The sequence below is a fragment of the Poecile atricapillus genome, chromosome Z, assembly GCF_030490865.1.
Source record: "Poecile atricapillus isolate bPoeAtr1 chromosome Z, bPoeAtr1.hap1, whole genome shotgun sequence".
NCBI classification, from domain to species: Eukaryota; Metazoa; Chordata; class Aves; order Passeriformes; family Paridae; genus Poecile; species Poecile atricapillus.
The window spans coordinates 63,111,104-63,138,411 of record NC_081289.1 but is presented as its reverse complement, the minus strand read 5'-3'; the positions used below and the strand labels follow the sequence as shown (position 1 = coordinate 63,138,411).

Here is a 27,308-nt window from a genome sequence, read left to right as displayed (position 1 = left end):
CCTACCCCTGTTCATCCTCAGTCAAAACATGGGGTTGAATTAGGAAATCTGTGTCTTTTTACCTCTGCCTTTGGTGTGGCCATGGAGAATTACCTTAGCATCTGGCTGTTCCACTCATACTCTACTACAACTAAAACAACTGCACAGATAAAAGATCAGCCTTTGCAAAATTTTGCTTTCTCTGGGTAAAGTATGCAAAGAAAAAAAAAATTAATACAATACAATACAATTTATTGTTCCTGGGGTAGCAGCAATTGATTTTTGTACTGATTTGAGTATGCTGAGCCATTCATTAATTCCTGCTCTTCTGATCAGTGAATAATTGTGAGTCGATCTACTCCAAGGGGAAAAACCCCAGATATTGTACAGATATTCTATTTGTCAGTTGAGTGACTGGGCTGAAATAGGCTCACTATTTTGGCTTGTTTGCAGACAGTTATCTTTAGCTGCCTGCTGTTTGCAGCACACATCTGGTGTGACATAGCACGTGGCACACCTTCTGCCACAGAGAGGCTACAAACACGCCAACAATCCAGATCCATCAGCCACGGGGACGGTCCGAGAACAAACTATTTTAATTGCGTTTGCCACATCTCGCAGCTACACAGAGCGCAGGTCACATTCATGTGCACAAGCAGGGGCATTCAGGCCTCACCCGGGGAACCCCGAACCGTTTCCCCACAGGGCGCTGGGCACAGAGCGCGGGTGGATGGGGTACCTCAGTACGGCTGGTGCCGTGTTTATAACCCGAGTCATGCTGCGGAGGGCGGGCAGGGTTCTGCTGCCTTTGAACTTAAAAAAATTTTTTAAAAATGTTTTAAAATATTTATTTGTTTTATTTGTTTACGTATTATCGGGCAAATAAATCAATGCAAGAACAGAACGTGAGGAGCCGGAAAGCGACGCGCCCCTCCTTGCCCCCCGCCTCTCCCCGTCCCGGGCAGAGCGGCGCCTCTCCATGACGTCAAAGCGCGTCTCAGCGGGGCGAGGGGGACGGGCACCTCCGGGTGACGTCACACCGGTGCTACGTTGGGGGGGGTCTTCCCGTGACGTCACACAGCGCTGTGTCAGGGCGGCTCCTGCCCGTGACGCGAAGCGGCCGGAGCTCGGGGGCGGCGCCGGGCGGAGCTCTTTGCGCAGTGCCGGCCGGAGCGGAGGCAGGCGCAGCAGCAGCAGCCGCTACGAGCGGAGGGACAGGCCGCAGTCATGAAATTCCAGTACAAGGAAGACCACCCATTCGAATACAGGAAAAAAGAAGGGGAGAAGATCCGGAAGAAATACCCCGACAGAGTCCCCGTGAGTGCGCGAGTCCAGGGCTGCCATGGCTGCGGGCCCGGGCTCGGCCGCCTTTGTTTTCCGTACCGGCCGTCGGCTGCTGCTCGCTTCATATTGAAGGCGAAAGAAATTAGTTTAGTACAGATGATTGTGGTCTCGCTGATGTGGTTCAAGTCCCCAGCTGCTTTTCTCCTTAGTGCAAAGCTGGGTCTCTTTATGATGCGGGAAGGGCTGCAGTGTGGGTGGGTGGGTGCGGGGTGGAATACACCTTTTTCCCTGGGATCCGCAGTAACTCCGCAGTGGGAACGTTGCTGGTCTTTTTCTGACATGCGTGGGGGTGAGTGGGGAAGGAGCTTACCCTTGTTTCTGTGAAAATGGAGATCAGTGAGTGGGTTAACCGGCTACTCTTTATACTAAATATGGTCTGCATCCGGGTCATTTCATACGTCCCTGTTATTTTTATTTTACTTCAGTTTGGCTTGTCTTTTCGATATAGCCTTGCTCTTTTCCTTTGCATGAGCAAAAAAAATGATACTTCTCAATCCTTTTGCCCTCCTGTTTAAACATCCTGTGGAGAAAATGTCATTTGGAATGCAAGGTCATCTAGCTAAATTTTGCTTCCTCATTCTTAGGCCCCTTTGGAGTGCCTACGCAAAACTTCTGGCTTCATAATTCCGAATAATTATTGGGACAAAAAAAAAAAAGATATTATAAATCTAGTTAAGTGTAGAGTGGGTTTTTTTCCTTTTTAAATAAACATTTTGCAAGTATTTTTTTTTTCCCATTCCCACTGGAGAGGTCTGCCCCAGATTTACTGCACAAGTGTACTGCATTCAAAAAAACTGTGACCCCCCCCCCCCCATAAAACTAATGGCAAAGGGGGAATAGTTACATCCCATGTTTTCCTGCTGGCTAACAGCATTTTTTTATCTTGGGAGTGGCCCTCAAAAGGACTTGGAAAAAGTTTTTGGAAGTCAGTATTTGGGTGCCTTTGTTCTCTCTTTGGGAGGCTTGGCACAGCATAGGTTGAACATGCAGCAGGTCAGCTTGAAGTGTATGGGGTTGGGTACTTAGGATGGCTCTGTACTGTAGGTCTGGTGTGAGACAAGGTGTAAATTGAGGATTAACGTGGCAGATTGCACAGCAGGCCATGACAAATGTGTTAGGAAGAACCCTGTGGGGAGCCCAGGAGGAGGCCCAGTCTTGTAGGAGGTAAAGGAGGTCAGGATGGGGGGCATCAGGAGAACTTTGTAAACGAAACCATAACCAGAATAACGAGGTGTGCTGGAGTTAATGATAATTGGAAATGATGCACGGCAAGGCACAGATGTGAATCAGTAAGGGATAGCCTCTTGTCAGAGCTGCATACAAAGAAATGAATGCAGCACTCTGTTCTTCACATAAATTCCGTGTCTGCCCTTCCTGACAGCAGGATCCTTGAAGATGTTATCCTTTTGGCTGCCTACACTGCAGTGCCGTGATACATCTCAGCATTTTGATGAGATTTTACTGATCTGCATTATCATAGTCACCACCCAACAACAACGCAAATGTAGATCATCTGTATTCTACCCTTAGGATTTTCCTTGTAAGTTTTTTTATGTACGTGAAGGGTTTAGTGCTTCAGAAGAGATAACCTGCATTGTTAAATGCTACAGTTAACTGGCTACAGTTGCCAGTCAGATTAGCAGAGTGCCTCCATTCCTTCCCTGCATCTCCCAGGAGAGAGGTGTCTCTTAAGACCTCTTAAATCTGATTTAAATATTTCCTAAATATTTCCTAGGGGCTTAGAAGCCCCAACACTTACCTTGTTCTCATAGGCATGACTTCTTTTCCTTTATTATGTAATGGCCAATCGACAATCCCCCTCCTTTCTCACCCCCGCTTCCCCCCCACCCCCAGCCCAAATCAGGGTAGTCACAGCAAGGAGTTTGGCTTGTCAGTAGTTTTTTAATTGGAGGCAAGAACTAGAGGTTTCTCCCCACTGCAGTTTATTGTGTTAGATACTGCCTTGTTCGGCTGTGCTGGTACAAAATGTAAAAAGTGCTGTTGCTGTTCAGGTGAGATTGTGGTACTGTCCTTTCCTCACAGCATTTATCAGCTGCATCTTGTACAGAAATGCATGTCCTGCCTCAAACTGCCTGAAGGAGCTTAAGTGCCTTGTGTTAACTTTGGTACTTGAAAATCTTGAAGTAGCTGAGGCAACCATGTTTCTGTTTAAAATGAAACTTGGAAGTTTCAGGGGTTTGGCTGTGTTGGCCACATTCAAATGGAGCCCAGTGTAAGAATGTCCTAGATGGTACCTCTCTGGTGTGAGATTTTTTGCAGATACTCACTGGGCTCTAGAAGGATTCAGGTTAGCATAGCACCATATCCAGGCTAAATATACCAAGCTCATGATAACATTTTGTTTTGGCGTGGTGTCTTACTGGTGGGGCAACATAATTTTTTTTCAAAAGAAGGCTTAGTCCACAGCAGTTCAACCTTTTCTCTTACACAACAGCTGTATTTGCTGATTTGGGTTGCCAAAGAGCTATGGGAGCATGGAACCCTTAGAAATTAGTCTCACAGTGTCTCAGGTGGAGTATTTACCATTATGGGGTCTAAGGAAATTTAAAAGTTTAGGAAGTTCAGAAAATCCAGCTTTAGATTTAGGTTAGGTGGTCAGAATTGCTTCTGCAGAACAGCAAGCCACATAGATTGAAACATTATATATCTTTTACCAGTTCAAAAAATACATATCACAAAAAAAAGCCTGCCGTTTTTTTTCTGCACAAACACAGTAGTTCCAAAGGTTTAAATGGAAAAGGAGATCAGGTCATTTTTGGAATACTTCCTGCTTCTGAGGTAAATATTTTACCTACCTCTACTAACAAAAAATTATCTTTTAGCAGAAGACCTCTAGGTCTCTTTGATCTTAAAGCTGCTGAGCTTTGTATTTTTCTGTGTTGGAATATAAGGAAAATCGTATTTTGTGTCAAAGGTCACTGTGGGTCCAGTTGCCCAGATGATAGGCTGGTTTTAATTATTGTATGTTTATATGATTAAGGAAATGCCCAGAGCTATGTGAAGTATGGATAGTAAACTTAAAGGATATGAATTTCAGAGTAGATGATAACTCCTGAAGAACTGGAGATTTTAAAAAGAAACATTCCTCAGTGAGCTGTAGTTTCTCTTGAATTCTTTGCTTCACTCTAGAGCACTTGGCATTGGTGAAAGTAGAAATTAGGATGTGGGAATACTGGGAGTAGGGCTGATTTTGAGCAAGGCAGTTTGGAACTGTAACCTGGAAACAGTTTAACTTATTAGTGTTCATGTATTAGCCTCCTGACAGCTTCTTCATACAAAATTAACCTTAATTGGGAACATCAAGGTGTCCTATTTTTTTTTTTTTCCTCAGCCATTATGGTTTATTTTTATGTCTGTTCTTTTTTTCACTCACCATGCTTATTGCTGCAACCCTGGACTCCCAGCACAGCTATTGGGAGTGATTTAAAGTTGTTTTCTGTTCTTCTTCTTTAAGTCATCTCACCTGTGTGTTCTCCAGTGTTGTGTATTTGTTACAGATTAAATATCTAAAGGCGTGGTAGCACCATCAAAGGGTAGTATCCTTATCCACTGATGCTTTTTGGACTGTTTTTGTTTATGGTACTCATCATCTGTTTCTTGCTTTCTCTCTCTCTCTTTCCAGGTTATTGTGGAAAAAGCACCCAAAGCCAGAGTACCTGACTTAGACAAAAGAAAGTATCTCGTGCCTTCCGACCTCACAGGTAACAATGCTTACCTCCTTTCTTCCTGATTTTCAGTGAGAGGGTCTCAGAAGTGCTTTTTACTCTGTGATCAGCACAGAGAAAATATCCAGAGAGGCTCAACATCTTGTTTGTCTGCTGTCCTTGTTATATTTATACCTTACAGCCTGGATTACAACATGCAGAATTCTCTGAGATCTTTTGAGGTATCTCACTGGTTTAGCTAGCATGTCACAGCTGAGTTCTAACCATGATGACAGTGACTAAATTGTGCATCATGGGCAGAGTCATCATTACCAGTCAATGGTGACCTAGCTGCAGAGGTGCCAGAGGCTGTACTCTTGTTGCAGAAAAGGACAAGTTCTTGCAATAATCCCTTCTTTTTCTACCTCTGTAGCTGTAGTCATAGCTGCAAAGTTCTTTTTCTGAATAGTCGTGATGATTTTGAGTGTGATTACCTCTGGTTTTTGTTTAAGAACATGAATGAGTTAAAGGAACAGCATTTCTTCTTCTTGCAGTATTTAATGGACTGTGAAAAACATTCTTGGGCAATGTAGTTCAAGTAAATGAGTAAGTTTTGGTTTTTTTCAGAAATGGTGTAACCATTTACACCAAGGCTAGATTCTCTAAGGTGTCTTTGATCTGTAGGAGTTAAAGGTTAAGCGAGTTAAAGGTCTTCCCACCAGTCCTCTCAGTAGAGCATTTCATCCCATAGTAGGTGGAGTGTGCATATAGAAGGGACATGGTATGGGGTGTGTACCAGAAAAACTGCCAGTTCTGAGTGGATTGGCTGCTCATGTTGTTACAGTCATGAACTTACTGCTTTCTTCTATTGCTTTTTTCCCTGCATTATTCATTTTCCCCTACTTTTTATATACAGCATGTGACTTCCACCACCAAAAGAAAACATCCATGGTTAGGGTTAAAATACAAAAATAAACAAAAATAAACAAAAAAAAAAAAAAAAATCCAACATTCCTGCATCTAAGGCATTCTTTGTTCTTCTTCAGTTGGTCAATTCTACTTCTTAATCCGAAAGCGGATCCACCTGAGGCCGGAAGATGCTTTGTTCTTCTTCGTCAATAACACCATCCCTCCCACCAGTGCTACCATGGGCCAGCTGTATGAGGTAAGCCTGGCCCTTTTCTCTTGCCTGTTGTTGGCAAGAACAATGTCCAGAAGTGTCAGTGGTTTCCACTTGGTCACAGATGCCTGAACACAGGACGCTCTTGCCCTGAGCTGTGTCCCATCACCTGGTCAGGGGAGTTCCATCCCCCAGCCACAAGCTGGGGAGCCTTATCAATTCAACTAGTTGTTTGCTAGTTGAACGTGTTGTGGCAAATAGTTGCCCCAGCAGTGTTATATTTGTTCTACTACTTTAACAAAATCTTGAAATAAACCACTTCCTTTTCAGAGGATGGATTTGGGCTGGGGAGGGTGGAGAACATAGGTTTTGCTGTGTATACAAAAGATATTTCCTTTTAGCCAGTAAAAGTAAGTAAAAAGCCAGTAAAAGGGCCAGCATCACTGGACATCCATCTGTCTATAAATACTTTCTTAGGGAACACTTACTCTTTGTCTGGAGTTACTTTTTCATTGTTTGTACTGTATAAGTGAGGGTTATGTAGGATGCGGTGAGTACTGCTGCCTAGTGTTTCACTCAGCAGTGTTACCTGATCAACCTTAAAGGCATATTGGATGCCCATATTTCTCAGTTCTGTAGCCATTATATCATGGGTGGTTTGCAGCCTGGATTGATTTCTCCTTCTGCTGGGTGTTCTATTAAAAGAGCTCTGGCATGGTGCTGTGAGCCTTGCTTGGTCTGTCACTTTTTGACAATAACTGGTCACTTCATCCATCTGTGTGCTGATGAAGAGAATAAAAGATAATACAGGCAGGGTGCTTTCCAAATCTGAACACGTCAAAGGAGAGGGTCTGACTGTCCAGATCTGAGGTCAGATCTCTGTTGCTGGCACTCTGCAGAATTTTTGTGTCAGTGTAATCATTTAACAGCTCTACTGCCCTTATGTAAAACAGGACTTAGAAATACAGCCACTTGTCTAAGTGTTCTGAAAAATTAAAAATACTATCTAGAGGTGATTTTTGACTTGTTAGATCCTTCCAAGTCTCTTTCTCACTCTTAAGACCATACCACTGCTGAGATACTGATGAGCAGTCAGAGCTATTTCTGTTGCATGCTTGCAGCACAGCCTGGCTGTGGCTCTTCAAGTAAATTCTCTGAGTACAGAAATGTATTCTGCCTGTGTGTAGAAGCAGAGCTGTGACCAGTGTTCTCTTTGGACTTGGGAAGCAAAGCCTTCAATGTAAAGGGAGAGGAACAGTGAAGGAGTTCAGTATCACTCATCTATCACTCATCTGCAGTGAGTTTTTAGCTTTGGCTCCTCACTTTGTCCCTTTGTCTCCTGGCAGGACAACCACGAGGAGGACTATTTTCTCTATGTGGCCTACAGCGATGAGAGCGTCTATGGCAAGTGAGCAGCAGCCCCCGAGGCATGCAGGCTGGATGGACTGATGGAATGGATTGGTGAGGGAGGGGGTTGCTGGAGAGGCAGGAGGAGGATGCATGAGAAGAGACAAAGAGAACTGGAAGTGAACCACATTCACAATGTCATCAGCTTCCACGCATTAATTATAACCATTATTTTTTAAATTGAGGGGAGTCAGGGTAGGGGGACAAGGTGACCTTGAAGACTTAGCAAGAGGTTCCATACTGGGGGGTGTGGAAACTCCACTCTTAACAATTCTTCTCTTGCCACAGCTGGAAGTAGTTAGTGCTGGAGGCTGCTAGACAAGCCAGTGTAGTGAAGCTCCAGGAGAATGACTGGGCAGGATGGCCATTTTCATGTAACCCTTTCATTGGATGAAGAAGGCATGCCATGTATTGTACACTGACCTTGTCCTGTCTTGTCCATGGCTCCCATTCAGTGAGCTATGAAACCCTTCACTCTGCCCACACAAGGCTGTCCTGTGCTGGCAGTCCTCACTCACAGCTGCTACCTGTGAATTGTTCTAAGGTTACTGTGTTTCCTATCATTTCCATCAGTATTAGAAGGACTGGTAGCTCTGTCCATCAGTATTAGAAGGGCTTACTCTGAGGGCTGGGAACTCCTCAGCTGTGAGACAGGAAGGCTGGGGAAAGGACAGAAAGATTCTTCAATTTTTTTTTTCCTTTTGTTGCTTTAATTGCAACTGCTGGACAGAAAAATGACCCTTTTGTTCTTTTCAGTGTAGTCAACTGATAAACTCTTAAGCACAGGGCTAGAAAGGACCTCAAGAGCCCTCACCATCTCTGAGACAGGACTGAGTATCCCAAACATGTCCACCATGGCTGTTCATCAAACTTGTATTTAGTGAACTTCACTGAAGAAGATCCTGGAGGTTGCTGAGATTGTCTGTTCAGTTCCTAGCTAGCCTACAAAAGAGATTGCTTTTCCTGATACCTAACTTTAGTCACCCTTGCTGTGCATTAAGGCAACTAACTACTAGTGATCTTGTTTTTGGTGAACACAGAAAATTATCTATCAGTGTTGTCCTTGTACCAGTCTTCTGCAGATTTGAAGAGGGGAGAATTCCTGTGGGTTTAGCTTTCCCTTCCATGTCTCATCCCTGTACAGCCCTTGCACCACATGCACAAGCATAGGAAATCAATCACTGCCACGTGTGTTCTGCTGGCTTTCTGTGATTGGGTAACAGTGCCTCTCTAAGCCACAAGAGAGGTTCTTGTAGACTTGAAGGGAAAAAGGAATAGATTATCTGTAGGCTTTTTCCTTAAATTATTTTATTTTAAGCCAGTGTTGTTCTTAAAAGAGTGCCAGATGGTTGTTGTCCTGTGCAAGCCTTGTGCTGTCATGCCAAAGCAGTTTCTTCCCTCATGCTGGCATGAACAGCAGATTTTTCCATTACTGCCGTAACTATGATGAAGGAGTGGTCTTGGAGTGTGAGCTGACTTTCAGGAGAATTCTGGGGTCTTATCTAAAAATCAGAGAACTAGGCTTGAATTACTGTAAACATTCCTACATTTAAGAGAGGGACCAAGAGGGAAAAAAGAGAAGGATGAACAACACAGGGAAAATCCCAATTTAGTTGAAGGCGTTTGCTCAGTTTACTTACCTGTAAAGTTAGATCACTGTTCACTGTGTTCCTCAGGAATGAGAAATCAAGATGAATGCTCCTCTGAGTGTGGGGAACAGGAAATCAGGTTTCAGCCTTCTCTGTTGTTACATGGAGGTGCATGAGACGGGAGACCTGATGGGAGTGTCAGATGGGAGTTAATGGCAAAACTGTGTGAAGGTCAGGGAGGGCAGCGTGGTAGGGCAGAGGGGTTACTGACTGTGTGGGGTGGGAAGTACCAGAAGAATGGGAGAGAAGTGAGGAACCATAAAGGATGCAGACAGAGTAGTCGGAATGGGCAGACAGAGAATGAGGGAGCAGATGATGAAATGGATGGCAGAATATCCCCAGTGTTACATCCTGAACTTCAGGTTTGCTGTTCCATCCTTTGTTCATCTGGAATAAATGTGTTTGGATAAGTTTTACCTACTGCCACTTAGATAACTTCAGTTTCTCCTTGCACTGCTCAGTCCTCTCTTTTAGACTCAGTCTCCTTCGACTACCAGGCTCTCTTCATGTCCTTTGGGTGCAAATCTGCATCAATCTCTTGTTTTAGGAAGCTCTGAATATTCTGAAGCAGAGAACAGACCCAGGAGACTTTCTAGGATAAAAGAGAAGACACATGCAGATGGTATGCATCTCTGCTGCTGTCATACTTGTTCATACCAAGCACGTGGTTAAGCAGGGGAGAAAGAGTTGGCATCTGGGGTGCTTGGTTTTGTGTTCAGTCCTCCCCTCCCGCTGCTGGGTTTATAAATGACACGTGGGACTAATCACAACTGTTCGTTACGTGTAGAGTTTATGATTTAATTTAGTTCTTTAACAGTTCTTTCAACTGAATTGTGGCATTTCTGTTTTTGTGCTAGTATTGTACAAGGTAATGATGGTAATTTTTTTGGTGTTGGTTAGCTGCAGGTTTTTGTAAAATAAAGTTCAGACTAGAACTTAATCAATTTATCAATAAAGATGCATTTGAAAATCACAGATTGGTCCAAAACAGGTGACTAGCATTTCTTCCCAGTGTGAGCTTGTAAACAGAGGGACAATTTTGCCAGAACTTTCACTGCTACTTTTTCCCACAGCTCCAGCTTTACTCTGTCCCGTCTACCAGGACAAGTCCCATCTCTCCTATTTTTGGTGGTATTGTCACATACACACCTAGCTGTGTCTTGCCATGCCAGCTGTGAGAACTTTAATTAGACCTGGATATGTGAGAACGACTTAAAGTGCATAATGAATACACTGATGCATTTTCTGTAATTTTAAGGTCCTGAAGTGATGGCACCTTGACAGCATCACCAGCCCTGCCTGTCCCTACCAGGCACCTTGGGCCACCTGTCCCAATGCTCATGGCCCAGGATTGTTTTTATCTGTCCTGGTGCTGTCCCTGTCAGCCCCTCAGGACTGTGACCACCTGCGCTGGTGCAGCCATGATCCTGCTGAGCCCCTGCCTTTCGCTGGGCCTTGGCCTGCCGGCAGGATTCCTGCCTCATCACCTATGGATGGGGCTTATCACCACCTCTGGCTGTGCCCCACTGCCTCTGGTGGATGCTGTGGGACAGGTCCCATGTGCTGTGCCAGCCACATCCCTCGTGGAGCCAGCCACTCATCTGTCCTCTGTCACCACAGCCCAGGCTGAGGTGTAATTTGCCTTGGGAAGAAGTGGGAGAGGCCCAGGGGGTCTGCCATGCCACAAGGCCCTCTAAAGGTAGGAGAGCAAAGATGAGGAAATATGGGATTCCTTGAAAAGGAAGCCTGCAGTTGTGATAAATGAGGTTGCTTTTCCTTGTGGATATTTGTGCACTGAGGGGGAAGGAATCCTGCTGGGAGCTGGCAAAACCAGCGGGTGCTATTTGTTCAGCACCATGACTCCAGGCCAGGCTCTGGCAGTGTGTGAAGAGGAAAAGGATGCATGCTATCATCTGGAGAAGCAGTGACAGACATGTCGCTTCCTGCCCCTCCCTTCTTCCTTCCATGTCACCTGTGGTTTGTGTGAGTCCCTCTGGCTGAGGGGCCAGGAATGGGCCATGGCAATGCTCCAGAGGGACCATTGGCTCCAGCCCTGAGAACTGAGTGAGGGAGTTGCTTGGAGTGATAAAGTCAAGAATTGCAACACTGAAAATCACAGTAATAAAACTTGCTATGCTCAAGAGGACATTCTCTTCCCGCTGCATACAGAGGGGAACCACTGTGAGAGCTTCTGTTGCTGCTACTGAGGGAGAGGCAGTAATTCATCTTGCATTGGAGCCTGCCCATAGCGGCAATTTCTGTGCTCAAATCCACCACTGTGACTGAAACAAGCTGCCTCTGTGTGCCAGTAGGCTGCTGTGACTACAGCCAGATGGGCATAGATGTAGCTAAAAGCATACACTATTAGCTGAAATAATTTGAGTTTCAGTTTCAAATACAGTGAAGAATTTTCTGTGTGGGTCCTGGTATTGTCACACTTGCTGTAGTAAGGTGATTTAAGATGTGGTGAGATGATTGTGGTACTTGCTGGCTCAAGTAGAAAAGTGGTATAAAGTAGTATAAAGTAGTCATCTCCCACTCCCCCTCTCACCCCTTTCCTAGGAAAATGGTGCCACAGGCATGTTTGTACCTGCCATGCTGCTTTGCATGTTTGTATCAGTGCCATTGCTGAGAGGCACTAACACAAAATGTGCAGGACAGTACATTGCTGAATGTAATTTACCTGGTCCAAAGGTGGAATATTAGCTTGTGCTCCAAGGCTGTTTTATTTATAACCTTTGTTCTGTGGGTTATAGAAATGGTACTAAAGCAAGGCCTGAGGGAAATTATGAGCTCAGCTGGTTTAGAGAGGTTAAATAATTAATACTCTGCCTTGGTCACTATGACTGCACCTGGGATCCTTTCTCCAGTCAGTCTGATGCTTTCTTTTGAAGAAAATATTTTCCTGGAGCAGAGACTACCCAAGTTAAGAGATCACTTATCTTGGGGCCTTACAATATCACTGTGAAGGACATATATGGAGTAATAGAAAAAGTCCCAAGTCACACTGAACACCCATGTTTTCACTACCATGAAACAGTCATATCTGAGATGAAAGAAACACTGATTAAAACATAAATAAGACTACCAGAGGGAGAAAGTCCAGTTCATTGTTGTCACTCCATCTCAGACGAATGCTTTCCCAGGGTGAGGCACAGAGAGTGACTGGAGAGCTCCTTGCTGGCATGGCACTTGCAGGACTGACCCAACCAGAGCACAGTGGACTACAAACAACAGCTGCTCCAGAATGTGTTGCCAATCTTTAGGAGCTGTTTGTGTTCCTGGAAGCTTGCAGGCATCTCAAAGCACAGCTTGGGCCTGGATATAGATACATTACAGGAATTAGTTAATATTCTACTGAAAAAGCTGGATCTTGCAGCACCTTTTTGTAAAGGAAGGGTCTGACTCTCCCTGTTTTGGCACTCTGGCCAATGACAGCATGTTGTATTGTTCTTTGGGAATTAAAATGTTGTTAATAAATGCTGAAAATAGTGATACATATGAGCAAGGGGAGAACATAAAGGTCCTAACTTTCAAGTGAGGAATTGCTAGAACTGCATTACGGCTGAATGTACTGAATTATTAGCTGAAGGAAAAAATTATCTATTTCCTGACCACCTTTTATTCCCCCATATCTGGGAGGAGTCTCTGTCAGAGCTCAGGACCCTGTTCTGGCTTTTTGTCACAGCCCTCCCTTTATCACTTGAGCTGCCTCCTGCAGTGTCCACACACCATTCAGAAACCTAGAGAGCTTTCAGGAGGTTGCAGTGCTTGTGCCTCACCATCCTTGAACCAATGGATATAACCTTTCCAGGTTGATAAAACCTTGGGTTTGCTAGCTTTCTACTTGACCCCTTTAAAATTTTCCATGTGGCAGAAGACCTTTAGGTCAGTGAATGTAAACCCCTACATTAATAAATCCCTACTGTTTGCAGAGGTTATAACTCTCTGCTGTTTACTAGGGAAAAAGCATTCCCATTCAGTGTTCCCAGTACATGTGGCAAGTGTCACAGCTGCCACCAAATCTGCAAACTGTTTCCTTGCTGCTGAAAATCTGGCTTTGCTCTCCCAGATGCGATCACTTCAACTAGTGCTCAGCATTATGGATGCTGTTCCCAAGGGACTGATGGAGCACCAGGGATGACAAGAGGGTGGCAAATGCCTGCAGAACTTGAGTGTTTCCTAATGTGTCAGGGAGATCAGGAGTTCATGGTGTTACTCCTCTTTGGAGTAAACCCTTTAGCTTTTCTTTGCCTCTTGTATCCTGCGGTATCCTGCTATTCCTCCAATAGCACCCGCCCTTTTCCCAGCAAGATTAGCAGGAACAGAAAGCTTTCCTTACCCTTTGAGGTCCAGCCACCTTCTCTCTCAGAGATGACAGAAGATCACACCTCTGTCATGAAGCAGCCATCTCCTATCTCCATGACCTGGGGTTCAAAGACATTTTGCAGCCAGTGAGTAGGGCTGAAAATGCCTCACATGCCACATCATTCCCACAGTGAACACACACCTGTGAACACACTACCTTGCCCACACACCCAGAAGTGTAGCTACTCCCTGTACTTTATTTCCTGTACACCACACCATGTTCATCTCAAACACACCTGGATCATAAACACATCCACCTTTTCTGCCACACCTCCCACCACAGAGTGGAAATGAATACTGAAACACAGTGTGGAAAAAATGCGTTGGAGTAATACACAGTCATGGGCTTCAGGTGATTACAGAAAAACTTGCAAGTGTAAAAGAAAGGAAAAAAAACCCTGTAGCCCTCAGAAAAGTCTGCAGCCACTGAAGTGCCTCTCATCTGTGGAGTGCAAAGGTTGCCAAGAAAGCATTGTGTCATAGGAAATCCTGAAAGAAGGAAGCCCACTACATATTCATATTTTACTTATACATTCATATTATACATATTCATACATATACATATTTCAAAGGTGAAGAACCTTGAAATCCCCCTCTTTCTCTACACTTTGCAACTGAAGGTGGAAATCAGAGTCTGAAAAAGCAGGAGACCCTTCTGACTAGGTCTAGATTGTGTTGGGATGAAAAGAGGGAGCCACACTCCTGTTTGTGGAGTGCAGCTGGAGGTAGTAGCATGGTGTAACAAGGCGTGGGAGGGGAGTGAGGACAGATGAGTGCGGAGACTGCAGGATATAGATGAACCTGGCACAACTTTGTGGGAGGTCCAGCACTGAAGTAACATATTAATTTCCAAGGCAGGAGTGGAAAAGAACTTAAATTAATGCCAAAGGTATTCCAGAAAAAGCTCCTCCAGGTTAGGTGGGTGGTTGCTCCAACAGGCATTCAGGTTGCAGGTACAGGACATCCTAAATGCTTTTGCCTGGTACCACATAGAAAACTCGTGGCAGGGCAAGGGAGGGAACAGCTCACATAGGGATGACCCTTCTTTTTCTTTGGATATGTTCTGAGCCCAAGAGCAAAATGAGCATATAATTTAAGAAGTGGTATCATTATTCATATATGCTGGCAATCAAAGTATTTAGGAAAGAAAAAGTAAAAAGCAATGGGTAAAACAAGTCTTTTAGAATGAGAGCCAAGAAAAGATGGGAGTGAAGCTGCAATTCACTATGTAAGAATGTATATAATAATGATGAAGAAGGTAATACAGATTAAAATCTGAAATAAGTATTGCTCCACTTTCCAGTGGTCATTCAGATGTAACACTGGAATATTTCAGATCTAACTCAGTGCATTTTTTCCAAGGAGCATACAGCAGAAAATGAGCAGTGACACGTCTGATCATATTTCATTAATTTGCATGTTATTACTTCACACATATATACTAAGTTCTATATGCTAGTCTCAATTCTTTCAGAAATGATCTATTCACACTCTCAGTGGCCCCATGGGGTAGCTGTTATTGTCTCCAGCCTGCTGCTGGGGAAATGGAAGTGCAGACATGTGGACTGGCTTGCCTCAAGGCCATACAATGAAACAGAGTAAGAAAAAAAACCTTGTCTCCCTGATCTCTAGAACTTCTAATAACAAGCTTCTGCTCTTAACACAGCACAATTTGAAATGTGGATTCTGTACATTCATAGATCTTTCATTACTGAAAGAACCCCCTCATTAAATCTAGGAACACTGCATTGTAACATTTTGATGTTCTGCCATTTGTGGCCTGGAAAAGCTCTGATTTCTTTGCCAGAACCAGCAACAATAAGGTAGCTCCTCCTCTTGACACACTGCCAAGAAAACACTGCTGAATAGTCTTTGAGCAACAGCTCTCTGCAAAGCTCATTGATACATTTATCTGTTCCTTCTTTCTCTGGAATAAAATAGAAATCATAGTGCAGGCCTGGAAAAAAAAAAAAAAGGCACATTTTCTTCTTGTCATTTGAATTTTGTTGGGTTTTTGGCAACTTAAAGGTATTTAGTATCTGGTTTCCTATTTTACTACGCATATGTTTCATAAACTTTGCAAATTTTGAAAGTTCCAGAAAGCAGAATGAAGTGGGTATTTGGGCCAGTTTCTGAGCTCTTGAAAAATCACAAAGCTGCTAAGGCAGGTTCATATTTCAGCATCTTCCTTCATTGTAATATCCTCATATTTTTCCAGAAAGAAGAAAGCACACAAAAGTAGGTCATCCCATGTAGAAGGAACTGTAATTTGACATGATACACTCACAATTAACTCAGGTGTTGTAGGCCAGTTGCTACCATAGCTTGGACATTTTCTCTGCTTTCTGCAGTTGGTATTGGGTTCTCCAAACTACAAAATTACAATCCTCTGCAAAGAGCTCTTGGTCAGATCCTGCTCCCCAGAGAGGATCTGAACATGCCACCTGGTCTAGCAGTATATGCTTGAACAAGATAGTAAAGAAACAATTCTAAAAGAAAAGTAAGCTGTGCTGGGAAATTCAGAGTGAGGTAGCAGTAAGAACACCACTCAGTGACTTAAAATCTAAGCTTTGCTTGCTAAGGGAGATGATTTAGTGGGTGGCTAGCAGTTTTTAGCTGTTAAACACAAACATACACACACAGGTAATCCAGCTGAAAACTCCATTTGTGTCTGTGAGTGGTAGGGCAGCAAGCCTGTATTGAGCAGGGTTTCTGTAGCAAGGCTGCCAGGTTGCCATGTGCAGGAGCTGCCTCACAGCTACTTCCAGCTAACTTTGATATTATATGGATGTGAACAGCCCAGGATGCTCCAGAATCCACAGCCTGTCAAAACCAGTCAGATCCCCAACAGAGAATGTGACATAACTGCTCAAACAGATTTAAGAAAGAGCAACACACCCACAACAGGGACACACACACCTGAGGCTGAGGGATTGTGGTTTGTGGAAAACCCACATCAGAGCAGAGGAAAATGAGCCAAATGCATGGATTGGCAGAGAAAAACCACTGCATTCCAACCTCAGCCTCCTGCACTGCCCACCACATCCTTGGAGGGACTGGGAGAGACTGACTGGAATGCATGGCAAAAGCAAGGTAAGTTGGGACCAGGAGGGGTGGGAGTTGTGTTGGAAATTGAGTTGGGAGGAAGAGGGAAAAAAAGGTGTTTACCTAAATATTTGTTTAATTGTCTCGTTTTTCTTTTTTTTTTTTTTTTTTTTTTTTTTTTTTTTTTTTTTTTCCTCAAAGGCCAAGTCAGTCATCAAAAATTTGCTCTAGTTGGTGATAAATTAAATTAAATTCTCATAGTCAAGACTGCTTTGGCCATGACAAGTGCCCTTACTCTACCTGGTGAAACTGTCCAAGAGCAACCTGGTGGCACATCTTGTATATGTACTAGTTCCAACTCAAGTTTAGCTTTCTGTATGATGGGGTTCCTGCCCTCAGCAGCAATTGTTTTGATGCCTAATGGAGGTGGCCAGAAAGTCATCAATTTCTTCATTTTCAGGTCAGGCAAGTCTACTTTAGATTTCTCCACATGTTAAGTAATGGTCATTTCTGGTGTCACTAATATGACACCATATTAGTGTTGTTATAAGGTTGTTATGACTTCCTCTGTGTTTCTTTCTGATCTGTACCTGAATTATTTGGAACAGCAAGGATGTAGTTCAGAGCCTTTGCTGAGCTTTCCCCCAACAGCTAGGACTTACCCAGATTGAGGTCTCATTTTGTCCAAGTGATAGCTCTGGGCAAGTTCCATCAGACAAGCCTAACTTCCATTTCCAAAGGATCTCAAAGCAATCTACAGAGATTGATACTAAAATGATTATCCTGTTTATAGAAAGGCAGCTGTTCTTTGAGCTGCAGAAAACAATCACATATCAGCTACCTACAGGGTAGAAAAACCATTAAAACAGCAGGGCTCTGAAGCAGGAGAGGGGGATACTGTCTGCTGGAACTGGATCAATACTTGCAGAAATACTGAAGATAACTTGCTCATAAACATAGTTTGAAAATTCTGTCGTTTGCAGATGGCATGGTTTTGATTGGAAAAATGAAAGAAGTAAGCCACGTGTAATGTGGGAGTTTTGAAAGCAGTAAAAATGAAAGAATAACTTACATAAGGAAATGTCCTGGGGTGACTATGATACTGGTATCCCTAATTGTCTGGTTTATGTTATATATATTAAGTTCTGCACCTTTAAGACTCACTCTGAGAGCGAAGGTGGGGGGAAGAAGAAGCCGCAGTTTGAGTTCAAAGAAAACATCACTCCCCCGCATCCTTCTCCTGGACTGGGCTGTCTGCAGCACAGACAGACAGCGGGACAGAGCTTCTCTCTGTCTTTTAGTTCATTTTAGCTAGCTGAGGCAGTTCTCTGGACCTTATTTTTTCTTTTTTTTCCTGGATCTGTGCAAACCTGCTCTGGACTGAAAAACACCCAGCCAAATCCTGGGAGCTCACGCCTGTGGCCCACCGGGGCCTGGGCCTTGGCACTTTCCAGCGCCGAAAGGACTGATAAGAACCTGAGTGAGCGGAGCTACACCACATGAAAAGGAATTTTCTTCCTACATTTGCCATCCCATCAAATAGCGAGAGGTTTTATTGTTTAATATTATTCAATTTTCTGTTAAATAAACAGCTTTTTCCACTTCTCTCCAAGGAAATTATTTTTCCAGTTGGCAGAAGGGGCATTTGAATTTTTTTTCCCTGGGGAAACCCCCATTTGGAGTTTTTCTCCCAGATTTTCCCTAAACTAGGACAGGAAAGAGCGGTGGTTACAATTTGGGGATAGTGTGTTTTCTGTGCAGTTTTGTACTGCCTGCTAAAAAGTACAGAAAAAGGGATGGGTTGAACTAGTCTAACCTAGTGTGAGACAGAAAACCCTTTCAACAACTTCACTTTCAACAACTTCACTTTCAACAACTATCATAAGCTTTTTCTATTAAGAACTCATGTCTTAGTGCAAGGACTCAAATAATCACTGCTTACATAAGATATTAATTTGTCTTCCTGGTGGGGTGTAGGAGCTGTGAATCTCCAAAGTGTGGAACAGAGATCAAAAAGTCATCAGATGGGACATGATCAATAATGCTAGTGCAGAACCCAAGACCACAACATCAAGTAAGATTCACTGCTATGAAATTTAGACAAAAATTTGTCAATCCTGTCAATACTGTGAAAGTATTTACAGTGTAAAGGAGAATAACCATATCCTTCCAGCTGGATAACTAGGACAAAGTAACTAACACACTCTGGAGCAAGAAATATCAAGAACCTTTAAAGGTTAGGAAAGAGCATCAAAGGTTCCTTAAGAGTTTACACTAGGAGAAAAATATTAGCTGCTTGTTTTTGCTTTCACTGGCATTACAGAAAATCTTCAGTTTGGGTTTTATTAGAGCATGCTCTGCATCTAAAATCTGAGACAAGATTCTGCTCTAGACTGCATTCCTGGCACTGAGATTGGTAGAGTTGCACAGTAACATCTTGTCTAGTCTGTAAACACCAGCTTAAAATTTCTCGCCTTCTCTGGCATCAAAGCAAGTAATTTGATAATATCAGGTTTCCTTTAAGCATTTATTTTTTCCCTGGAGAATGTAGCACTAATCAAATGCATTTCATCAAAATACTTGGGAATTTGAAAGAAAAAACAAACAACAAGCAGAACACCGAAATTAATTAGCAGGTCTGACTCACCTAGTTGCTTTATTTGATGTCAACTGACAAGATTCCAGTGTGGAAGTAATGAAAGAAAAATTTAGAAGGCATTTAAATTAATTGAAAATGTCAAAATGCACATCTGCAGAAACATTTCATTTAATTGGAAGTTTATTTCAAGCATATTACTTACTTGCTGCTAGATAATTACTGTTGCAAAGCACATTTTAATGGTTCAAAGTGCTAAGAGTTGCCAGATATGGCAGCATCTGCTCCAGTAGGAAGTTGATAAGACAGGGGTTTTTTTTACACACATGATTTCTTCTGCTTTGCAAAATAGCTGCATAAAATTGTACCTATTCTTAAAAGTTCTCAGCTGAAAATCAGCTGAAAGTTCCACCCCAAACCACAATAGTGGAATTAATGGATATTTCACCCCTCTAATACCCAAAATGCTGGCAATACAAAAGAAGTCAGATCACAGTGAAAAATTCCCTTCTTCCTCTGTGATTAATATTACTAAACAGAATAAACTAGAGATACAAATTAGTTAAAAAGCACTGTTTATCTAAACTTGTTTCTTTCTCCAGTTTATTTTTTCTGACACTGCGTACACAGCAGAACTTCTTTCAAATTGTATAAAATACCGTAAGAAAAATCTTAGTAATTTAACTCCCTGAAGGCAGTATAGAACAGACAGCTAACAGGGTTTTCACCAAGACAAAAAACAAGGCAGATATATTTAACATTCTCTCTCTGTTTTTCTGATGAGCAGTTCAGCAGTGAACATTGCCTTTAAAAGAAAGCTGTGCTATAATATTTATTTTTTTTCTTAAAATGTGTACACAGCTGTTTTCATTCCATAGCCCAAATAATTTTCCACATCTCCAGTACTGTAAGTATAGTTTAGAAATCTAATAGTTGATTATGGAAAAGTCACAAACTAGCTGAAGTAACACATTACTATTTTTTTCATGCCTCAGACTCCATAGGGAGAACAGGACAAAAACTCCATGTGCGGAGAAAAGACTTGTATATTCATGAGGAGTAATCATTCATACTAAACAGGAGAGTGCTCCTCAGAGGCTGAAACAACACCCCAGGTGAGAGGAATTAAAAAGCAAAGGATCCTTCCTGGTTTGCTTTACATTCTTCTAGCAAGAAATATTTGGAGCACCTCTCCTGGTCTTCTCACATGCTGTGTTGGGTTTTGTGATTCAAAGTGAATAGCTCTTATAGGAAACTACTGAACACAAACAAGTAACTTTTCAAATTGATTCTAAACAGGTAACAATTTAAAAATAACTAAGGTATGATGAGAATTAAACATTCTTTAAGATTACTTAAAGAATGCAGGATAATACTAAGCTACTATTGCATAACTTTAATTAACCTTATATGTTTTTTAACACCAAAGGGGTGCTATTTTATTTATTTATTTTATTTTATTTATTTATTTCAGAAATAGTCATTAGGCAACAACATTTTTGTCATCTCACATCTCCTGGGTGTTACACTAGCATCTCAATTTTATTGGTAAAAAACCAGCTTTATTTCTGTAAACAAACATACTTCTTAATCTAATTCTAATAACTTATTTTGTGACTGCTTAGGGCAATGAACCTAACAACATAATTATTAGTATTTTAAGAAATACTGTCATAAGATACCACTAAAATACCAATAGTTTGTCCTTAAAAAGTCATCACAGTTGTCCTGTCATTCAGTCAAGGTGTTGCTGCACAGCACAGGACATTGTGTGATTGTGGCCTACTTGTCATAAAAATTGGAACTATATTTATCTGTCTGCTGCATCCCATGGGAAGAAGTGCTGGATGAGGGGTCTGGCAGGAATTCTTTAAGGAGAGAGCTGTTCTGGAGGAAACTCTGAGCAGGGGCCAAACAGACCACTCAGGGGTGATGCAGGGCACTTGAGCCATGGCCAAGGCAGGCCTTAGGACAAAGGGACTGGAAGATGAAGGGCTTCACTCATTTGGCTACAGAAAAAAAGTAAATTTGTCAGTCCTTAATCCCTTGGGGTAGGATACAGTTCCATGGCTGTGGCTGTAATTTTCTGCTGCAGTGTTACTGTGAAGTATTTCAACCCCTGCTCTTCTGAGTCTGTTCCTGCCACCAGCTTCCTTTTGCCTTTTTATAAATCAATTAATGCACTATCCAATAATATTGGGGAGGAAAACAGAAAAAGTCACTACTGAAGAAATTGTTAGAAGCAATTCACATTTATTTTCAGCTCAGCAAGGCAGTAGGTTCACTCCTTCACAGCTATTTACACAGCAATGTGACACTAGAGGCCGTACTCCAGTTTTCTCCAGATACAAACATAAACCACAGAAGAATTTAGGTTAGAAAGGTCCAGTGGACATAATCGATATCACTTGCAAAAACAGACCAACTTCAAACTTCAGGCTAGCTTTCATCCTTGGTGCATGTCACCAGTGTCACAAAAGAGGTAAATAAACTCAGAGCTCACAGATTACAAGCTCACCTCTCCCTAGGATTTCAAAACAGCAGTGACAGTGCTCAAGTACCTCTGAAAATGACTGAGTGACTCAGAGAAATCTCTCCTATCCCTTCTCTACCACTCTGATGACTGTCTGTCACTAGGTGAGGGCTATGAGTGTGAACATCACCAGAGTGGTCCTGAATGGAGACAGGAGCAGCACTCAGACCTCCTGTGGCAGCTGCATTCATTCCTTGAGGAGTAGTAGGTGGCACAGGAGCAAGGAGCACAGCTGCGCTCGGAGAAACTTCCCAGGAATCAGGCCTTAGCACAGCTCTCCAAAGAATGCTTCCTAAGACAAGGTCCACAGAGGTCACTGAGCAGATTTCTCACAGATCCATGGGGCAGGGACTTGACAGCTGGAAGCTGGAAGACATTCAGCAGAACAGCGCAGTTCTGTTCAGGGCTGGTGGACTCGACCGTGTGGGAGACAGAGCACACAAGCAGGGTGACATTAGAGAGGGGTCCCCACTTTGGCAAAGGGAAGAACATCTCACACCTTTAGAGCGAAGGGACCAGCTGCAGGTCAGACTTCATGAGCTGATGGCAGGGAGGATCCATCCTGGGATACAGGTGGTCCGGAAGTGGCACTTATAATACCTGGAGCTCAATGTGAGACTTGCAGTTTGCCAGTCTCACACTGGGCTCTCCATTTCCCATCACTAAAGAGCAAAATGTTCTGTTGCACAAGGAAAACAAAAAAGAAAAACTTTTTTTCTGTTTTACTAAAGGCATTTGGGACAGAAAGTATAAAGTATCCCAGCTGAAGTATCCAGTTAAAATCATCTGTATGGGTATGTGAAAGGTGTAAGCCTCTGCTTCATTAAGGTTATCCAATCAAGGACTCGTTCAGTGCAAAAGATCATAATGAGGACAAAATGATGAAACAGAAATCCACAGACACAAACATTCAAGAAATAAAAGACAAAACTGCAATCCACAGACACAAACATTCAAGAAATAAAAGACAAAACTGCAAAGACCAAAAGTCTTCAGCTACTAATCAATGGGCCATAAAAAACCTCCAGTCACAGCTTTGGACAGAGGCACCTTGGGCTTTGTAACAGATAAAAGGTGAGGTGAAAGTGGAACTGGAGGATTTGAGTACATTCAAGGTGGGCCTGTGTGCCTGTGCAAAACTTGTTGAGGAACTTTAAGGGGACAAGGAGGAAAGAGAGGGGATGAGGTAAAGCAAGGAATGGGTCTGATTCTCTGGGAGCAGCTGATGATTACAGGCACAATCACTGTCACAGTTTTGCTTGCATGTGTGCCTGTATCCATATTTGTCCCGGGACACAAAACAGGTGGGACCTACTGGCAGGAATGTAGCAGGTGTGTCCATTAGCCTGGGATAAAGACTCCCAGGCACCCAGCTGGGCCCTGGTAGCTGGGCAGGAAGAAGCCCTTAGCTGCTAGAGCCCATGACTGCTCTGAACATCCCTTAGCAGCGTGTCCATTGCTGGTTGACTTCTGCCCAATTTTCATGTCAGAGAGGGGAAGGATCTCAAGCATTTTATCTAAAAGTACAAAGGAAACACCATACTCGATTTTCACTGCTCAGTTTTGAGCCGTCTTCCCAGGCCCAGTTCCCATCAGTGTTCCTCTGCAAACCAATCCAGTGGGATTTGCTGTGTAGTATCTGGAAGAAGTCCTAGGAGGGATGGAAAGGCAGAGAGATTAGTAGACTCAAAGAAACCCAGTCAAGTCCTGGGTCTTGAAGGGTAGAGAAAGAAGCAGTGTGTGAGAGAGGAAATTTTGGGGCCATTTGTGAATGTGAACACCTATTCCCTTCCTTCCTTCCGAGACCTGCTTTGTGAGACTCAGCATTTCAGAGTGCCAGGCAGCTTCCCCAGCTGTGGGTTATGAAGGCTGAACTCATGACAAACAAAACTCAGCTGAGTCAGGTAGAAAGAAGCAAGTCCCTCTTGCAAACTGTCTAAGGGAAGGCCTTGTCTTTGCCAGTGCAGGGTGGTGGTGGGTGGGTCCCAGGAGCCTTTTATGCTCTCCCTTCCTCCCAGAGGGAAGGAACTACCATAACAGTGCCAGGGACTTGCTCCCACTTCATCCTGCCCCTGCCTCTGCAAAGGCACCCACCATTTCACTGGTATTGCTGATCACCAGGAGATGAGCTCTCTCTGCCCGGCAGGATTCCTGGCTGGAATTCCAGTCCTTCTCCTTGGAGGAGTAACAACTGCCTCTGTAGGTCACTCACTGCTCAGGGCAGCATGGACATGGACAGCCTGAAAAAGAATCGTACATGTCTCTTCCCATTTGTAGTCATGTCTAGTTCCTTACAAACTCATTTCCCAAATGTGTTCTTTCAGAAAATTTTTCATTTATTCACTTATTCAGAAAATATTCATTTACAGTAATGCCATCCCCGGAGCTCTTCTGAGACTGGCAAAGAATCAGAGTCTCTGAAGGAATCTGTGAAGGACATCCATTTTCCAGATGGAAATAGGTATGAGATCAAGTATTTTTTTAAAGAGAAGACCTCCACATTCTTCTTGGACCAATGAGCAGATTTCAAGAGCTCTGTTGTGATGCCTGATTAAGTTCTAAATTCAAATTAAGTATTTTCAGTGAAGGAGATTTACTTACCTTTGGTAATAAAATGCCCTGTTATTCCCAGCAATACCAAGAAGAGGATCCCTAGAATCACTGCAATAATCCAGTAGGTAGAAAATCAAACAGGAAAACCTAACAAGAAAAAAACCATAAATGTGAGGAAGGTGAGGTTTTCTTAATGGGACCAGCTCTAAAAATACAATTCATGTTAAACTGCAGTGTCAGTTTACCTCAAGCCTACACTCATGTCAGAGTCCAACAGTGTCTGACAAGGTTCCTTTCAATATTCCACACATTGATAATTTAACAGTTAATAACAAATTTGCTTGTTTGAAGACATGTGATGTTTCATGAGATTCTGATTTAGCAGAATGAACCACAGCTATGTGTTGGAAGCACAACAAAAGTGCAAGCTAACTGTCCTGGGGTGACTTTATGATGCTTGTATCCACAATCACCTTGTTTATGGTACATATTAAGTTCTGCATCTTTAAGACTCTGAGAGCGGCTCTGAGAGCGAAGAGGGGGAAGAAGAAGCCTCAGTTTGTGTTGAGAAAGAGCACTCACTGCCCCGAATCCTGCTCCTGGACTGTGTTGTCTGCAACATGGACAGACAGTGAGACAGAGCTCTTTCCTTTCCTTTTAGTTAGTTTTTAGCTAGCTGAGGCAGAGAAGTTCCCCAGACTGTTTTTTTCTTTTTTTTGGATCTGTTCACACCTGCTCTGGACTGAAAACCCAGAAAAACACCAGGAGCTCACACCTGTGGCCCACCGAGGCCTGGGCCTCGGCACTTTCCAGCGCTGGAGGGATTGGTAAGAGACTGAGTGAGCCGAGCTACACCCCATGAAAAGGACTTTTTCTGGATTTGCCATTTCATCAAACAGTAAGAGGTTTTATTGTTTAATATTATTCAATTTATCTTAAATAAACAGGTTTTTTCCACTTTTCTCCAAGGAAATACTTTTCCTGAACCCGTTGAGGGAGAGGCCACTTGAATTTGTTTTCTGGAGGGACCCCATTCTGAAGTTCCCTCCCAAATCTGCCCTAAACCAGGACACTAACAAAATATAGCAATATCAATACAGACATGAATCACAATACAAATGTGATTCTCACTGGCAGAATTTGTGATATGCTCACCAATCCAATCCTGGCTGGCACCAAGAAGAAATATGTATCAGGCTGAGCAGTATGTATACTGCCCCCATGCTGGTCTGGTTAACTTTGAAAGACATTTACACTCTTTTGATTAACTCATGAACAAAAATTTACACAGCTATCTGATATAATCAGCTGATCCACCCAACTGATGAAAATATTTATCAAAAAAATTCAGTCAGAGCAGAATTCATCAGTACATTGCACCTTCCTTTGAGACTCCCTCCCTTGAGACTTACCCCATTATAAGGGCTTATTGATCAGTCACAACTCAGGTTTCCATCTGAAGGGAAGTCCAAATATCATGAGTGTTTTGATACAGCATCAACAGAAGTTCTTAGATCACTGTTGGCGCTGCAAATCTCCAATTTTAACCTATATAAATATACATACATTTATATATATATATACACACCAATATATAAACCAGTTTTAACTTGAACTGCCCATCCTTCCCAGTCTCAAACAGCAGGACAGAAAGGAAAAAAAATTTAGCATACAAATGCAAATCTCTAATACAGACATGAAATCTACTAGACTGCTTATTTCCTAATGCATGTATCTTTTCCATTTTTAACAGACTTTACCTTTTTTCTTTGTGTCCCTGTTCCCCTCTGTTCTTCGTCTTCTCCTCTGTTTCTTGGCAGTTCTGTGTTTTATATTCAGAGAGATGTGTTCTTTTTTTCCCTATCACATGCTTTTAAGTGTTGCTTTTTTTTACTTTGCTTTACTTGGAATTTAGAAGTCCTATCTGCCACAAAGCCTGGATCTGGATTTCCCTGAGGGTCAGTTGAGCTTTCCTCAGAGCACTTTGGAATAATTTCTAATGACAAAGCATGTTATTAGCAGAAAAGTAATATACGTAAGGAATGATGTCATACATCAGCTTTTTGGAATACAAAAAGGTTTAAGCAATGCAAATAACTCACAAAGAGGTCAATCTTCCATGATTAAACTGTTGCTCTGATGGATGCTTCATAAATCATTGTTAGACAGGGAAACTTGCTTTGATAGGGGAGTGAAGTCATTCAGCATTCTTCACATGTAAGATATATATGAAAGCAATTTAGGCTTGACTAAGATGAAAACGGTGAGGAATTAAATTTCCTCATGTAGCAAATAGGTAATTCTAGTTGGATAATTTACAGATTGCATTTCCCTCTTTCACTGCAAGCACTGCCAATGAAGGCAATGCAGATGCATTTGATCCATATCAACATCCTTAATTATATCAATTTGTTTATATCAACAACACAGCAAAACACAAGAGTTTGAGAACTGGGACAAGAAAGTTGAGAGGGGGTTACCTTAACTCAAGAGGAGGAAGCTGAAATGTAACAGTAGAATAGGTGGTGCCTCTGTCTTGTTTCCTATACACGACTCTGCAGGGTGACAAAGCAACCATTACCATCGGACTGAAACAGGGCAACTGCAGCATGAGGAATAATTACTGTGGTGACCCACACAGGAGACTTGAATTCTTCCCCTCCAGAACAAAGCTCTACCATTTCAGATTTGTAGTGACAACCATGGCAACCTGTTCCTGCCACAATTGCACCAAACTCTGCTTGAGCTATTTTTAATGTCATGTTCATGGAGCAAGAGAATATATTGAAAAGGTTCAATTTGTAGAATCCATTACAAAAATCATATGCTTGTACTGCCAGTCCTTTTCCACAACAACAATTTCACTGACCTGTCCAACAGTATCAGCCTTTCCACTCAATTCTTTGATTTGTGTAGAAAAGAGTTGCTCATGTTTGCTTAAGAACAGGTCACAACCTCACCTCAGACAGAAAAAAAACTGTAGTACCTTCAGAACAGGAGACTTCACAACTCATTAATTTTGTTAATTCTGAGAATTATTAAAAATCTG

General features: G+C 42.7%; 1 protein-coding gene and 1 long non-coding RNA gene across 4 annotated transcripts; one reads left to right on the top strand and one right to left on the bottom strand.

Moving 5' to 3' along the window:
• Positions 1–1,090: 1,090 nt before the first annotated feature.
• On the top strand, positions 1,091–24,309 carry LOC131573344 (gamma-aminobutyric acid receptor-associated protein-like 1). Of its 2 annotated transcripts, none has more exons than XM_058827227.1 (5): positions 1,091–1,296; positions 4,967–5,045; positions 6,035–6,153; positions 7,455–7,516; positions 24,076–24,309. In XM_058827227.1, exons 1-5 carry the CDS (start codon positions 1,207–1,209, stop codon positions 24,125–24,127), a joined length of 402 nt encoding a protein of 133 aa, XP_058683210.1. In that variant the 5' UTR covers positions 1,091–1,206; the 3' UTR covers positions 24,128–24,309. The 2 variants fall into 2 exon arrangements, with proteins under 2 accessions (XP_058683210.1, XP_058683211.1); XM_058827228.1 differs by lacking the exon at positions 24,076–24,309 and adding an exon at positions 9,712–10,137 and having other exon boundaries at positions 1,095–1,296.
• LOC131573346 (uncharacterized) lies at positions 22,393–27,308 on the bottom strand. 2 transcript variants are annotated; one of them, XR_009276178.1, is made up of 5 exons: positions 26,740–27,308; positions 25,672–25,807; positions 24,308–24,406; positions 23,801–23,946; positions 22,393–23,357 (listed from the first exon to the last, which is right to left on the bottom strand). It is a non-coding gene; the product is annotated as an uncharacterized LOC131573346 (long non-coding RNA). The 2 variants fall into 2 exon arrangements; XR_009276176.1 differs by having other exon boundaries at positions 22,393–23,946.

Excerpts from the sequence above, each read along its gene's own strand:
- LOC131573344 (XM_058827227.1), top strand. The coding sequence starts at position 1,207 with ATGAAATTCCAGTACAAGGAAGACCACCCATTCGAATACAGGAAAAAA. Across the intron at positions 5,046-6,034 it reads CGTGCCTTCCGACCTCACAG|TTGGTCAATTCTACTTCTTA; the intron begins GTAACAATGCTT and ends GTTCTTCTTCAG. Across the intron at positions 7,517-24,075 it reads GATGAGAGCGTCTATGGCAA|TAATGCCATCCCCGGAGCTC; the intron begins GTGAGCAGCAGC and ends ATTCATTTACAG.